Source organism: Lygodium microphyllum, chromosome 7 (assembly GCF_053477565.2).
Source record: "Lygodium microphyllum isolate KBCC chromosome 7, Lygodium_microphyllum_v1.1.10, whole genome shotgun sequence".
Classification (NCBI taxonomy): domain Eukaryota; kingdom Viridiplantae; phylum Streptophyta; class Polypodiopsida; order Schizaeales; family Lygodiaceae; genus Lygodium; species Lygodium microphyllum.
This window is the reverse complement of record NC_141141.1, coordinates 44,305,331-44,322,591: the sequence shown is the minus strand read 5'-3', so window position 1 is coordinate 44,322,591 and position 17,261 is coordinate 44,305,331. Positions and strand designations below refer to the sequence as shown.

General features: G+C 41.2%; 1 protein-coding gene across 1 annotated transcript in view; it reads right to left on the bottom strand.

Moving 5' to 3' along the window:
• Positions 1–15,856: 15,856 nt before the first annotated feature.
• Positions 15,857–17,261, bottom strand: part of LOC148033397 (uncharacterized) — a 111,345-nt gene continuing 109,940 nt past the window's right edge. Inside the window, exon 18 of the mRNA XM_087681306.1 lies at positions 15,857–16,829. Coding sequence (XP_087537432.1) covers positions 16,475–16,829 — 355 coding nt within the window. The 3' untranslated portion in view covers positions 15,857–16,474. The remainder of the gene's footprint in view (positions 16,830–17,261) is intronic.

The window sequence follows — 17,261 nt, the reverse complement described above, 5'->3', positions numbered from 1 at the left end:
TAGGAAGGGAATACAAAAACAGGACCTATGCTAAAATAGTCGGGTATGTAAAAAAAGGGATGGGTGCCCAAAGGGGATTAGGGTTAGGGTTTTGTATAAAAGATAAAAAGTGAATGAAGAAGCTCATTATTATGTGTGGCCAAAAGTAGCTCTCCTCTTCTTCTTCTTCTTCTTCTTCTTCTTCTTACTCTTGCTTGCTTGTGCTTGTGCTTGAGAGGGGGAGTGTGAGAGTGTGAGAGGAAGTGAGTGTGTGAGGGTGTAAGCATAAAGTTTTGGCTCTACAAAGAGAGAGAGAAGGAGAGCTTCTTCTTCTTCTTCTTCTTCTTCTTCTTCTTCTTCTTCTTCTTACTCTTGCTTGCTTGTGCTTGTGCTTGAGAGAGGGAGTGTAAGAGTGTGAGAGGGAGTGAGTGTGTGAGGGTGTAAGCATAAAGTTTTGGCTCTACAAAGAGAGAGAGAAGGGGAGCTTTTAATAAAAAGGGGGAGGGGAAAGAGAAAAGAAGAGATTACACGTGAGAGAAAGGGGAGGGGAGGGGGTTTTAATTAAAAAAGAGAGGGTTGGAAAAAGATTGCAAGTTTCGGAAGCCCTTTGGAGGTTCAGAGCTTTCTATTTTAGTTTCTCTCTCTATCTCTCTCCTCTTTTATTCTTCCCTCTCTCTCCTCTCTTTTCCTCCTCTCTCCCTTTCCTTTTTTTCCTTTTTTTCTTCTTCTTCTCTCTTTTCATTCTCTTTTTTATTTTTTTATTTTCTCTCTCTTTCTCTCTCTCTCTTAAATTTTGTATTTGCTCTTTGTATTGTTCTCTCTCTCTATGTTTATATTCTCTCTTCTTTTTCTTATTCTTCTCTCTCTCTCTCCTCTCTCCTCTCTTTTTCTTCTCTCTCTCCTCTATTTTTCCTTCTGTCTCTCTCTTTAAATTTTATATTTCCTCTCTTTATAATTCTCTCTCCATGTTCTCTCTCTCTCTCTCTCTCTCTCTCTCTCTCTCCCCTTCTTCTTCTTCTTATTTCACTTTCTTTTCCCTCCTCGGTCTCTCTTAAAGTATGTAAATTTTATCTTTTTTCTATATATATTTCTCTCTCTTTATATTCATATTCTCTCTCTTTTTCTTCTTCTTCCTCTCTCTCTGTATCTCTCTCCTCGCTTTTCTCTCCCTCTTTCTCCTCTCTCCTCTCTTTTCTATCTCTCTCCCTCTCCTCTTTTTTTCTTCTTCTCTCTCTTCATTCTCTCTTTGAATTTATTTATTTTCTCTTTCTTTTAAATTTATATTTGCTCTCTCTATAATTCTCTCTCTCAGTGTTTAAATTTTCTATATTTTTCTTCTTATTTTCTCTCTCCTTTTCTTCTCTCCCTGCTTTTCTTCTCTCTGTCTCTCTTCCCCTTTTCTTCTCCCCCTCTTTTCCTTTTTTCTTTTCCTCTCTCTTAAATTTATATTTCCTCTCTCTATAATTCTCTCTCTCTGTTCCCCCTCTTTCTCCCCTTCTTTCCTTTTTGCTCTCTCTCTCTCTCTCTCTCTCTCTCTCTCTCTCTCTCTCTCTCTCTCTCTCTCTCTCTCTCTCTCTCTCTCTCTCTCTTTATTTTTCTTTTCCTCTCTTTCTCTTTCAAGTTTTTTTCTCTCGCTCTCTTTTCTCTCTACATTTTCTCTCTCTCTATTTTTCTCTTTCCTCTCCCTTTCTCTCCCCCTATTTTCTCTCTCTTTCAAATTATATATTTCATTCATGTCTCTCTCTCTAAGTCAAAAACTATATCATAAAAGATTTAATTTAATAAAGACTATTCTCTTTTCTCTTTTTCTCCCTCTCTCTATCTTTTTCTCTTTCTTCTTCTTCTTCTTCTTCTTCTTCTCTTTCTTCTTTTTCTTCTTCTTGTTCTTCTTTTTCTATCTCCCTCTCAAAATGTATGAAAAACTATGCCCAAAAAATATTTAATTAAAAGGAAAAATTAAATTAAAAATGTTAATCTAACTGAGAGAGAGAGAGAGAGAGAAACTTTTAATTTAAAAAGAAGTTTGATTTAATTAAAGGAGGGAGAGAGAGAACCTAGGCCCTACACATGAGAGAGAGAGAGAGAGGGGGGAGAGGGGAGGAAAAAAAAGGTTTAACTTAAAAAAGACTATTATCTTTCCTCTTTCCCCCCCTCTCCATCTTTTTCTCTTTCTTCTTCTTCTTCTTCCTCTTTTGTCAATCTTCTTCTTCTCTCTCTCTCTCCTTTTTTAAATTAAAAATCTTTTTAAAATACTTATTTAAAAGAAAATTTTAACCTAAGTGAGAGAGAGAGAGAGAGAGAGAGAACCTAGGCCCTACACATGAGATAGAGAGAGAGGGGGAGGGATTCAATTAAAAAGGGGGGAAAGAAAGAGAGAGATTATAAGTGAGAGAGAGGGGAGGGGATTTTAATTTGAGAGAGAGAGAGAGAGAGAGAGAGAGAGAGAGAGAGAGAGAGAGCCTAAGCCCTACGATGAGAAAGAGAAGGGAGGGAGGGAAGGGCTTTTAATTAAAAAGGGGAGGGGGAAGAGAAAAGGAGAGATTACACATGAGAGAAAGGGGAGGGGAGGGGGTTTTAATTAAAAAAAGAGAGGTTTGGGAAAAGGTTGCAGGTTCAGAAAGCCCTCTGGAGGACCTACATTGTAATGAAAGAGACCTAGGAGAGAGAAGGAGAGAAGGAAGAGACTGTAGAGAGGAGAGAGAAAGAGAAAGAAGATGAGAGAAGGAGAGAGAAAGAAAAAGAGAGAAAGAGGAGGGAAGCCATGAAAGCTGAAAGGAAGGAGAAAAGAGACTTGATTATTGATAAAACTCTCCCCCTAATTGGGTCTCTCAACACCTTGTATACCCCGTTAGTGTAACTAGGTATTCCCATGCTAACCTGTGTCCTACCCGTCTATCCCCACTCTTTTATATTCCATCCTGACCCTGAAGGTTTTTACCCTCAAAAATAAAAAAATGACTTATGGCTCACAACAGAAGGAGAGGGTTGCAGAGTACTACCCTGCTCAGCATTACAGATGAGAATATAGGTATGGGGAAGTACAATCTCATGTGGAATTGGGACATACAAATTTGTATATGATGTATATGACATGTGCAAGTTGATAGCATATGAGTTTCGCCTCTAATTCTTGACAATTTGGGGCTGACAAACAGTGGACAACATGCTATCCATGATAGGCCTTCTAGAGAAAACTGGTCATAACATCCTATGGGTAGCTCCGATTGAGGCGTATGACATGTCAAAACGAAGCTCATGAAGCGTACTTTCAAGCCATATGGGTGACACTTGACTATCATTAATATAGGGAAAAAACTATTCTGAAATAGTGTGATGTCTATAAGTTGTCTGCATTTTAGACTGGGGAAAATTTAGCTACTGCTCAGTCAAAATTGCATCCTTGAAGTAGGAAAAGAACTGCACTAGTGAAATGCTGATCAAGATAGGGCTTTTCCAAGACCATTCCATTCCCTGGGATCAAATGGATAACCTGCATAATAAGCATTAAGAGCACAAGGGTTATCCATACAAGCATGGGTCACCATAATACCACCAAGGTCAAAAGGATAATTGTGATCCAATGCATCCAATGTATCATAGAAGTAATTCATGGTGTCATCTTTAAGCACTAATGGTGGCACAAGATCCTTACCGACCCATACGCTAGCATGCATTGACTTGTCCATAAGCTCATTGGGAACCACTAGGTCAAGTCAGGCTGGAGCATATGAGACTGCAATCACTACAACATTCACTGCATCAATCCCTAGGCATTTCATGTCCATGAGTTTCACATGCGTGGCTACTACTCAGCATTCAAAGTTAAGGGCCTTGGGATGATGGGGCACCTGTTCATGAGCTTGCAGCAGTGAGATGCTCTCATCATGGCATCGTTCTTGAGAAGTATCATGTGGCTCATAAGATGTGCATGTTGCTTATAGTAATGATCAAGTGGTTGATGATATCAAGTACTCCATTATTGATAATGATGTTGCTCCCCATGTACATACTCATATACATTTCCATGATGTTGTCCATGTACATAGTGCTATCTAGATGGTTGTCCATGTATGTGACTAGAATGTAGCTCATAAAAACATACATAGTCATCAAATGCATGCTACACAAAATATTCACAATCATCATATGCATGTTGACCATAAGTAGGCGCATGCACTTGCCTTTGCACATCGAACCCATACCAATGGTCATGGTACTCATAATGTCCATGAGAATGCCCATACATGCCTTGCTGACCAAAATATCCCTGGGTGCCATGCTGCCCATGCATCACATGTGGGCCAAACTGATTATTAGGGTCTTGCTGCCCATGTGCACCTGCATTAGGGCCTTGCTGCCCAAAATTTCCATGCTGCACATGCAATACATGCGAACCAAACTGAACATTAGGGCCTTGCTGCCCAAAACTGCCATGTGCATGCTGCCCATGTGCACCTCCATTAGGGCCTTGCTACCCAAAATTTGCATTTTGCCCTTGCATATAGCTTCCACTACGAAGGAGCTATTGTTCCAAGGATGGGCTGGAAGGGTTCGTCATGGGTGAGGGAAGGATGGGCTCATCATGTTGCATAGAGGGCTCGCCTAGCTCACAGGTGCTATGCGGAAAACCATGGGTGCTACCAAAACCTTGCTAGCCACGTCTCGTCTCCAAGGGGAGAGGGCAGTTGGTCTCACAGGGGGGACCATGCTCCTTGGGCTGAGCCGAGGAGGGTGAGAGGGTGGAGATGATGGTGCCCATGCGCTCTACGAGCAAGTCCATCTTAGCCATCATCTTGCTATGATGCTGATCTTGGCAGTTTTCCTTCCCCCTATGGCAGGAGCAGCTTGAAGAATACTTGCCATGTCCTCTATCTTGGGAAGAGCAAGAATATCTTAACGACCACTATGACACACTCCTACATTCAACGACCACTATGACATGCTTAACTGTGACATTCAACGAAATGCTTTGCCAACCAAATCTCTTAGAGATAGAGCAACTAAAGCGATTCATGAGGTTATTAGCCTCGCATCTGCTCAAACTACTCAACGAAGCTATAGGGGTCATTATCGGCCCGATATTTATCAAGTTGCTTTACAACGATGGGTATTTTGATTTGGCTCCTAGCATTTGGGGTGACTCCCAACTCGGCTAGAAATGATGCCGCCAAGGCACCCCACTTTGCTCAATGCTGGTATTGTCCAACAATCTTTTTGTAAGTAGCTCACTTACTCTATGGTCGGCTCTCCCTATATTGACATTACCTCCCATTTTGTTCCTACCTGAGAAGGCTAGGATCCTATGGATCTTATTGAGCTCTCTCTCCTGATGCAACCTATGAGCCCATTTCTCCTAGCTATAACTTGTAATGCGCTACAATGCTATCTTTTCCAGTCTCCTTTCTTCCTCAAGATCAGCTATGACATCGGCTACTGGTCTCCCATGGTGTGCTATCCTCGTCTACTAGTCATATTGTGTGACAAGTCACCGAATGTTGTGTGGGGGCTTAGCGGGCGTCTTGGTTTCCTTCCTGCTGTTGTCTTTCGGATTCGACCACGGCTTTTATCTCCTCCACCTCCTATTTCAAATCTTCCAGCTCCTCCTGCAGCCTTTGCATTGCTTGCTTGATGGCTTCTTCCCTCTCTTTCTCAAAGTGTTTGATCTCCCTTTCCAATCTGCCTTGCTCCACCCACTCTAGGGAAATCTTCCTTTTCAAGTCTTCTATTTCCTTTTGGTATCTCCATGCCCTCTCCTCTGTTGCGGCCTCTAGCTCTTCCGTAGCCTCCAGGATGTTGTTCATATTCCCTTACAGCTCCTCGTCCAACTTTGCTAGTTCCTCATTGAGCTGTTGTAGGGTTATGCGGCTCCGTTTCTCCTCGTCCAACTTTGTTTCCCACTCTCCTTCTCCTTTCTTGGCTTTGAGCTGCTCTTTCAGTTCTTGGATTTCTTATTGATGCTTTGCTGCTTGCTTCCAATCTAAGTGCAACTAAGGCTTCTCTTTTGATCTCCAACTCGGCTCTGTTGCTGCTCTCCTCTCCTCCTTTGTCTTCTCTAGCTGCGTTAGGAGCTCTTTGACATAGTCATTGTACGTTGTGGTAGAAGGTATTGTAGGGGATGTTATAGTCATGGAGGCCTCTGGCTTTTGCCTCTTGGGATCTTGCCTTGATTCAGCATCGACCACGGCCAATCTTTTGGCTTCTACAAGGGGGGGCCTTGCTTTCGAATCTGGAGCTATCTCTTGCATCTTTGTCACCAAAAACTGCATCATGGACATCAACTTGCTCGTGTCCATAACGGTTGTAGTTTCTTGGGCGGTCGAGACGATCGGAGTGTGGGACATGAAGATTGGGGGAGAGGGTGCATTGGGGCCTTACCCTTGCATGTTACTATTGGGACTGCTTTGACTTTTGAGGCCTTAGCACTGCTTCGTGGCTCTCTTTCCCCTCGAGGGATCAGGGTGGTTGGTCCTTCCATGCCCAAGATCTTCTCCACTGACCTGTGTATGGCCTCGGCCATGTCCTCATCTTCCTTTCTTCTCAGCTCTTCCCAGATTATGATAGTCTTAGAGGAACGATTGGCCAAATGGCGGTCTCAAAGAGACCCAACCTATGTGGCGCCAACTTCATTTCAAGTACTGGTTGCTTAGAAGGAACTATCCAAGAGAACTCCCTGGTTGATAAGATTCTCAGTGAGGAGGAGCTACATGTTGTGAGTAGACTCGGACAAGGTACCATGTTACTTGATGTTGCAAAATATATGTTGTTATTGAGTAGGCTGCCACGAGTACTGGATGTGTGTGCCACACTCTAATACAATCCTAAGTTCTACAATTGGTTTTTATCCTCACAAAGTGACATGATTTCATAAATGTGTACACAAATAAACAATGACTTTTGTAACTGTGTATAGATAATACCAACACACACAAGCAATGATAGTCAAGCGTAGGAAGAAAATTTTGGGTTTGACAAGATGGGCTCCTCAGATTCTCCTCTCACCACACGTCTAGAAGTTGTGTGACTACTCCCGCCTCCAAGTGGAGGGCACGAATCCCTCATTGCCACCATGGGAAGCCCTGGCCAACACCTCTGAGGGTGTAGACGGGGCATCGTCCCCTCCTGCAGGCTTTCCCCCTTTTTAATCTATTCTTCTAGGGACAAGCCTTACTCCATCCCATCACAGCTAGTCCATGCAACTTGGCATAAGAAAAGATCTACTACTGGTTGGAATCCGCCCCACATTTGAGGTAGGATGAATATCATCACAGAGATTGTCCCTCTATAGCAAATATTGCATGTCTCGCCTCACCCCCCCCCCCCCCCGGTCATATGCACTTGATAATCCGATGTTTAATCCCTTTCATGCGAGTAGCTTTGTCCTGCCTCTCAGGGCCTAACCCTTGGTTAACATTTTGCAGGTTTCTCAACAATAACCCGACATGGAGCACCCCATCCCGCTGGCCTACAAGGAAGCTCTCCTCCGCAGCGGCAGAAGGGAGCAGATGGTGCAAGCTCCGCCATCGGAACGATACGTGCCCACCCTAAAGAGGTATTCATCGAGACGAGGCCCAAAGCGGCACCGCCCAGGATGTAGGTCAAACACTCCCCAAACTAGGAAGAGGAAGGCTCAAGCAAACGCCCGGAGGGTAGAGACCCCTAACATGCAGGCCCTCCCCAGATACTCAAGCACCAGATGCTCAAAAGAGGAAATTGAAGCTATCAAGAATCAATTTGCTGAACTGTTTCAAAGGATTCTTGATACGGCAACGGCCAAGCACTACACCATTTGGGTTCCAGCCAATGTCTTCCCAGCCTTGCCTAATAGAAGCTCACCACCAGCAATGCCCCAATCATCTAGTCCCCCGAACTCACACCGCCTCATACAAATAGAATAGACCCTATTTTCTATAAGATTCTACCAATTGCTATCTTGCCATGACTTTTTGTCTTTAGATGGTTAAAAGGGGTAGGTTTCCCAACTGTACAATCTTTCCTTATCTACTTCTAATATATTTCACGTCTTTAACAGAAAAGATAATCAAGCCGCAGTGATATACACATCGAAGTCAACACTGTAGATTATGATTGAAGCGTATGACTTGCATGTACTCTCACGAGTTGTCAAGTGGATGCAGGACGACACATATATTTGTACAAAAGTGTTCAATGTCCAAGTCACCACACAACCACCAACCCCACAAAGAGCCATTACCGAAAAAGCAACAAAAATACCAAGAACAAAGAGCCATGATAGAAAACCCGTTGCTGAAAGAAAATCACCCCTACAAATAAAGTACACATTGCATTTAAACATGGCCCACAGCATAGTCAATGGCTACTCTCTCTTTCTTGGTCAAACTCTACATCTGGCTCATTGCAGTGTCTCATCTGTTACAAAGAGGCCTGCAAAATCTCAAGTGTATCTCTCCATCTCAACGATTGTTCCTCTAGTAGCGAGGCTAGCAACACAATCATCCTTGTAATATCCATTTTCCACAGCCTTTGGATCTCGACATTTCTCAGTCCAAATGAAACGCTGATTGCCTCAATGTATTGCATTGGTTGTATTCACTTTATCAAAAAAAAGAGGGAGAAAAAATGAAAAGAAAAGAAAAGAAAAAAGCACTCACGATCACAGCACAGCACCTAGAGGTCCTTAAATTAGGTACATCTAGTGGCCTTGGTCAGCTGGCTCCGTCCCTAGCCCCCTAACCTCTTACACATCCCCCACAATTATTCAAGGCACATCAAGGGCAAGACATATCTAGGGAGCTTGTCTCGCCTATCGTTAGACCTATCAGCCTAAGCTAGGGAGCTTATCTCGCCTATCACCCTGACCCATTTCCATGCTTATGTTTTCACACTCCATCTCAGTACCATTGCAATCAATCATGGTAAGCAAGGCATGAAAGACCATATCAAGTGCACCGTACTCTTTAAACAACGCAACTAGCCACTAGCTACCAAAAGTTAAGGTGTCAATAAGCTCAATTATGCTACATCGTGTTGTCAACATCACAAATGATGCCTCAACAAACCTTCATCTGTACTTCTCCTCAACATCGAAAACTTTTTCCACCCCATTAAACCCTTGCTTCATCAACACATTGCTACAAGGAACCAGACCAGCAGTCTTCTAACTGCGTAATATCTAAGTATGCACGAGCACTCACATAATATCTAAACCACAACCTATACATAGTTTGGGTCCTCAACTGCAGGCCATTACTCTCAGCTTGCTTAGAGTTTTCTTAGAGTTTGACTTGTCTCCCAAACTAATCAAACTACGTCTTGTGCACACAATAAGAAGACCAGCACCAACCCCTAGGGAGAGACCATATGAGAGGTTTTTAATTGCAGGCATTGACGACTCCAACAAAAGTACCAACAGCTCTTCATCACCACTCAACTTTGAACTCTTGTCCTTCCTCATCAAGCAACCAAGAACCGTCATGTGCAGAATCCCCACAAATCAACACTTGTGCCAGCCCTCCATGCAATTCCCAACAATGAACAACCCTATCCCCAACTCCAACAATCGACCACTAGCCAACCGAGCCAACAACATGCCCCCAACGACCATCCGCACCACCACCAAAACTCCTCCAAGGCAAACCACAGATGTCCCTTCCACCCACGACTTCAGTGCATGCCAAAGCCTGCTACCTGCGGCAGTGAGTGCCATGGGACTGCCACTCATCTAGGAGGGGATAATGCTAACCCTCAAACAAACAAGGTGAAAACTTCGAAAAATCTAAAGCAAAAGACAAGGTTAAGGAAAAAGTGAAACGGAAGATGAAGATGCACCAAAGAAAACTCCAGAAACACAAAAAGTGCAAAATAGTCCCAAATCAAGGAGAAAGACACACAAGAAAAAGCATAAGTCAATACTTTTGTAAAAGAGCGCAAGGTGCACCAAGATTTATTTTAAGAGTTCCGGGCTCTCATTCGTGCAAATTGTAAAGGTAGATGGGCAATGGAAAGAAAGCTATGAAGATAGGAGGACAATGGGAAAAAGGGTATGCCACGACCGGCCATGTAAAAAGGGAGATAAGGGGATGACCGCCCAAAAGGGATTTGGGGTTTTGTATATAAAGTTGAAAAGTGAATGAGAAGCTCATTCTTGTGTGTGGCCAAAAGTAGCTCTCCTCTTCTTCTTATTCTTCTTCTTCTTCTTCTTGCTTGCTTGCTTGTGCTTGTGCTTGAGAGAGGAAGTGTGAGTGTGAGGGAGTAAGTGTGTGAGGGTGAGGAACCATGGTAGAGAAGCTCTCCATCTTCTCTTATCTTCTTCTCTTCTCTTCTATTCTCTTTTCTTGCTCGCGACAATGGAGCTTGGAGCATGGAGCTTGAGGATGGAGCTCACTTGAATCTTGCACTTGGATCGTGGAGCTACCGGAGTGCTCGGTAGAGGAGGCAACAGCTCACTTGAATCTTGCACTTGGATCGTGGAGCTACCGGAGTGCTCGGTAGAGGAGGCAACTCGATCGAACATGGAGATAAGCTCACTACATTCATAGAGATGGATAGTGCATTGGCTATGTGTGTGAGAGGTAACCATTAGTGCTCGGCTTGAAATGCTTGAACAATAAGCGATCCATGGGTCTTGGCGGTTGAGCTTGTGCTCGCCTCTACAATGAGTGTGAGGGAGAGCGAGGGACAATTGGAGAAGCTCTTCTCCAACTCTTCTTCATCTCTTCATTTGCAATTGCTTGGAGTATCTATGGATTGAGTAGACCTATGGAGTAGTGTATTAGGAGGCATAACACTTGGATCATGGAGCCACTTGCAATCCCATCAATGAAGGAGAATTTCAACAATAGATACGTCAATGAGCTCTCTATAACTCAAATCTAGTCATGTATTTGTCTTCTTCATGCATCGATGGATACTTTCTTGGATAGACAAGGAGTATTTGTAGCTAGGTGAGAGGCAATGTTGCCAACACAGTTGAAGCTCTTGAATAAATCATAGTTCCATCAAGTCTTACTATTGAGTGAAAACCCCAACACTCACACCATGTTCTCTCCTCGTGTAAGCATCCTAGTACTTGCTCTGTTCAAGTTTTTGCAATTATTACTTATAAAATAAATTAAAAGTGGGATTTTTTGTGCTTATAATTTTAGAATAGACCTTCTCATCTAAAATACGTAATATTGAATGAATTATCAAGCTTAATAAAGAGTAAAGGAAAGACTATATATCATGGAATGCACAAAGCTTTGTGAAATCTATTTAAAGATTATGAAGAAAATAAAGAAAGAGAGTTTTAAGGATCTGGTGAAGGAGGATCATTGAAAATAAAGAACAATCAGAAATGAAGGAGAGTTGGAAGGATCACTTTTTAAAAAATCAAGCATGGAAGAGGATGAATAATAGAAACTTAGACATCCATGCTTAGGAATTACCTGATGACATCTTAAGAAGTTGAGATACCAAGACTACATGGAAAGGAATTGTTTAGTACACAACGTTAAAATTTCTATTATTACAAAATTTTAGAAGTTAGATATTTGATGTAGTCTATCTATAACTATACACATAAACAAGTTAAAAAGTATTTAAACTCAACTTCCAATTATCAAGAACATTGATAAACATGAAACCATTACACTTTTGTTAGCTACTATACTTTTGAGCCTTTATGACACCCTTGTATCATCTTAAAAATGTTCCAAATTTGTCACTTAAATCAATTAAGTACTCTTTGTTTGATAAAGAAACTCAAAGAAAGAAAAATGAGTCAAAAGTGGCTAATCCTATTTATACAGTCTTACTTTCTCAAACAAAGGCTTTACAACCAAAGGAAGAAAACAAGAAACAAAGATAGATAGCAACAAGAAAGTCATATGTAACCATTGTGGTAAAACCAAACATATGGTACAACAAATAGAATCTGAGCAAGGAGTAGATAATACACATCACATATGGGAAGAATAGAAACTTCTTTAATTCCAAAAATCCGATGCAAAGGTGGCTCTATGCCCCTCTTTAGACCCCCCCCCCCCCCCCCAAACAAAGGGCCGCTTCTATGACCCCCAAACCCCAAAATAGGGATCCTTGATAACTCCCACATATCGTAACTCAATGCATTGTGCCTCGAGTTGCTACCAACATAATTACTCTATAACCCAATGGCTAGACCCACAAAGGTCCCCTTTTGGCTATCGTGTGACATAGATCTCATCTACCATACAAGTTAGGACCGAGGTCACACATGGCTTCTTCTCATAATGGGAGCCTTACAACTTGGAGTACCAAGGATCATTTGTGGCACCTTATGAGAGTGGGACATTGAGCATATTTAACAATAGGAGCCTAAATGGGACGGTCCTTATAGGATTGTCAGGATCAGGAATAATAAATCCATAGCATTATTGGCAGATCTTGAGGGTGTGGAGTTTAAGAATAAGGTTAATCTTAATAAGATTAAACCTTATTATTTCTGACTGCGCTAATGACATAAGTACCTTGCAGGTCTATGTGAGATTGATCAAACATCTACAAGAAAACAACGATAGAGGTTGATGGATCGACTGATCCCTTATTTGGAGCATCCATACTTAGAGCAGCGATATCATCAGGGAAAGCTCATCTAGTGAAGTAAAGGCTATAAAGTGACTGAGAAAGATGAAAAAAAATTTGTTTGGGAGATTAAAGTCTTCTGTCATCGCTGTTTGCAGATTTTGACAAGCGTCCATGTATTCTTTAATGATGAAGGTGGAATGGAGCCATCAATTCATCCTCTCAATATGTTGAATTTTAACTATCATAATTACGAATAGGGGAGGCCTGGATGGCTGGCTGTATAAATCCATCGTGAACATACACATTATATTTTGATGGGGCATCCAGGGACCCTAATAAAAAAGGGAGTGTTGGAGTAGTTATCTGAGATTCCCGATGTGGAGTTACAATGAAATTAGCTACTTATCTCGAGGTAGAATTCACTAACAACATGGCGAAGTATAAAGCCTTGATTATGGGACTGAATATTGCCAAGAAATGTAGTATTCGACGGTTGTTCGTAAAAGGGGGTTCCCAGCTGATCTTAAATCAACTTAATGAGACATATACAGTCCAAAATCCTATCCTTCGTATATATCATCGAACTGCTATAACCCTACTTGATGAATTTGAGAGTGTATCTCTTCAGCTGATTCCACGTTCTTGAAATCAGTTTGCGGATTCACTAACCAATTTTTCTTATGAAGAGGACCTCTTCTTCAACTGTGGTCCTAGTCTAGATATTGCTCTTGATAATGAGACAAGACCTGGTCGCTTGTGGGGAATGTTATCAGATCACACATTATATGGCAGGCAATGGTTGATATGGGTAATGCAAAGAGTAGCCTAGACTCATCTACCACTATTATCTTAGACCCATAGGTTGGTCAGACGACATGTTATGCGTACGCCTCTTGCTATATATGCACGAGGTATGGGTCACAACTTGATGCATTTAGTTTAGAGCTAAGAGCCCTATTTTTAAATGCTACCACCATGAAAGAAGTCTAGAATCAATACTATCAAAATCGATACTTTCTTCCAATTTTACTTTGTAGATATTGTATTTTCAATGAATGTTACATCTCCTATTAAAAATTGTGCAACTAGTGCAATAGTTTCAAGCTATAAGCTATCCACGATGCCTAAAGGAAATCCCTTAGACCATGCTTATATAAACGATTAGCTAGCTTTTCTTGCAGAATGGGATCTACAGCCTTAAGGAATAATTTAATCTTCTGGCCTTCCATACTTTGTTGGTCTTTAGCATCAAGTTGTCCAAATTTACTTTCAAATTCATGGTATAGAGCTGTTGCAGCTAAACCTTTGTTGGGTTTTTCAACCCATTCAGTGAAACTTTTCTTCGTCATAAGGCCAGAGTCTTCTAAGAAAAATTCTTCACGTAGGGATTTTTTGAATGCAGCCCAATCCGCATCTTGTTGGGGAAAAGACCATGGATTCTTTCTTGAAGACCATGCTTGGCTAGTCTAGCAAAATAATGGCTCTATGCATGTTGCAGTACACCAAAGAAGAGCATTTTCTCAACATACAAACAAATGAAAACAAAGATATTTTGACCATTAAATTTTTTTAATTCACGCCCAACTTCTTCTAGGGCCTTGATAGCTGTGGAATCAATCTTCTCTTCTTCTTGCCTTCGTTTTTGTTGTTGTAACATTTGGATTTGTTGTTGTTGAGTCTGCTGCAGTATAGCAAAAGCAAGTGTATGAACTTATCATTTGAGGGTAGGTGGTTAAAAATATAAGAAAGTAATAATATCATCCTAAACACTTGACTCAAACACCCATAATAAGCAAAGTAACGAAGAGTGACAATCCACAAACTTGTAACATGTACTTGTTGAAACTTCAATGCAATGATCAATGTCAAGCTTTCTTTATGCTCCAACTCGTCAATGTTTTAGAGTTAATTCTTTTGACTTTAAGTACTTAATTGCATCTGTTTCATTGTCTATCCTCTACAACTCACCATAGTTCTAGAACACCATGGTTTCAACCCTCTAAACTACATAAACAATGATCACAAGAAGCTTTTGTTTATCATATGTGGCAGTCCTATCTAAAATCTATACATGGAGGGAGTTGGCCTTCCTACTCCAATAGATCATGGCTACATATAAAAATAGGAACATAAGAAATATTGTAAGGTTGAGACTCTTGGATCACAAGTTTTAATGAATGTTGAGTTTTTATAAGTTGTAATTATAGAACCCTTTTCTACATAATCCAATCTACGTTGTGAGAGAAAGTGTGCACACGCATGTTGAGAGAGAGAGAGAGAGAGAGAGAGAGAGAGAGAGAGTGTGTGTGTGTGTGTGTGTGTGCGTGTGAGCGCGCCCATCAACAACATATTGTACAAGTATTGTGTAAGAAGAGACATTATGGCACTTGAATGACTCCCTTTTGATCGTTTTGAGCTAGGCACAGACAACAATATGGCAAGTGATTGGGTAAAGGATGGCAGCTTCACTATAATTTTTCATCCTTCCCACTGTCTTTGCAATTGCTCACAACAATCTCAAACACATTATTCCAATTGGCCGTCTCTAGAAGGTTGTGTTTACATGGTTATGCCTTCAACAAAAACTTTATGCTCCTCAATACCAATCTTCATAATGTTAACCGAATGAGCTTGTCAAAAGAGCTACTTGCCTCTAATTAAGCCCTTTGTGCAACTATAGGTTGGATAATGCAGTTTTCTAATCTCTCTCAGTTCTTTTACCTGAGTACCATCCGATAAGACCTTCGTTTGGGCAAGGCCTTTCAACTACATTGCCTATTACCATAGCTCTTGAAGATATGAGATATGTGCTTTACTCAAAGATAATAATGGTCCATTTACTACTGTAGAAGGGATCCCAACATTGGTTGGTATGTTTGATCTTGCATCATGTAAACATGAGGCAATTTTTCATGTGCGCAAATTAAGGCCCCTCAATATTATCCTTAGAAAACGATCCGTCTTCCAAGCAAGCACATAAGCAAATGTGTTCACTTTGTCCTTTTCTGTTATTCACATATTCATGCTTGTCCTATTGATTTCAACTCAGAGAGAGATCATTGTATTGTGTGCATGGTAAAAAGATATCCACCATAAAGTTCCATGTGAGTGACAAAAGTACAGCATGGCAGCTAGACAAGATGTTCCTCTTCGGCTAGACAAGCTGTGGAGATAATACAGGACGAGGGTCAACCCTCATGAACCATTAATCCATGTACAAGTATACACGCAAGGCCCTTGATGTTGAACATCATACGTGCCATAATCACAAAGAAAACTTTTCCAAAAGTTGCACACTTGACAACAAACTAATGTCAACATTCTATCTATGCACATTTGAACAGCACAAGGTGGTCCATTGGAACAATATTGTAGCTATATTTCTCCAAAACTGAATACCCAACTGACTTGTATACGTCCTATTGTACAGATTTCACAATGCTTTCCAACATTGATGACATGTTGACAATCATTAGAGACTGCCATGCTACCTGAACATAGGAGAGAGCGTGTTATGGAAGAAATCATATCAAGCTTCCATGTGGCCATGATTAAAAAATGCTCTCATATAGCACATTGCATTACAGAGGGTTGAGAGCTGTACAAGAATGCTCCATTCGGATGCTTTCATATGGACACAATATAGGGTGACTATGCCAGTCAGACCTCATAGTAGGGCCTTCCCTATTACAAGAGGGATAAACACTATCAACAAGACGAGGAGATACTCTTTGGGGTAGAAAGAGTGAGTCCTTTGCTCAAGATCTGGTGGGATCAAACTTTTACCAACTTGTATCTACAAAGATTGAAGTGGAGCAGCTATCCGGAACCATATGCATGCCCCAGTATACTCGATACATATTTGCAATCTGCTTCATGTCACCCTCCCTAATGCTGCCACAGCTTGCAAATGGGCCAGGTGGACATGAGACATCTGAGGATTTGGATTACCATGAAGACAGACAATTAATCATGACTCCAAGTCCCTTTTAAGCTCTTCCTCGAATTCATCAAATTCCCATCCTTCTGTGTCTTCCTTGGACACATTATGAACTTCATTGAACTTCTCTGAACCTCCATTATCTGCAGTGTTTGCTATTTCACTTAAAAATGTTTCGTCATCAAAATTTGCATCAGGAGGCAGTTCTTCATATCCTGGCTGCTCAACAGGATCAGCCCATTGCAAAGATGGTTTGGCTTTAGGTGCTTTGATTGGAAAATCCACAATCTCCAAATCTGGCCGCTGCATAGCCTCAAACTCTTTTTGCTTTTGTGCGATAGAGTCAAAGGCATCCATTACACTTTTGTCAAGTTCAATGGTATCCCTGAGAAGAAAATGTAAATTAGAAACTGGAAAACAATGTTCCATTCATTTCAAACACTTGAAATGTAATTATATCTGATTATGACTATTTTGACTAACATTATAAATTGAGAGCTTTGTGTATAACATACTTTCCTCATGACAGCTTTATGGACAGCCTGACAGCATATACCCTTTCATACAGGAAACATAGTGAGCTACTTGGGAGATATCGGACTGACTTTAAAACTTTCATGAGAGGAAAGATGGACCAAAAGAATGATGCCTGAAAGATACATGCAAAAATATCAACAAGTCATGACATCCTAAGGGCACACTCTAGCAAGATATGAAAGACCAAACCAATGATGTGGTTTTCAAATGCACATGCCTGCATGTGCACATTTTTCCTTTCTTGTTTTAGTGGTTGCTTAGCTATGGTCGCACAGCCTGG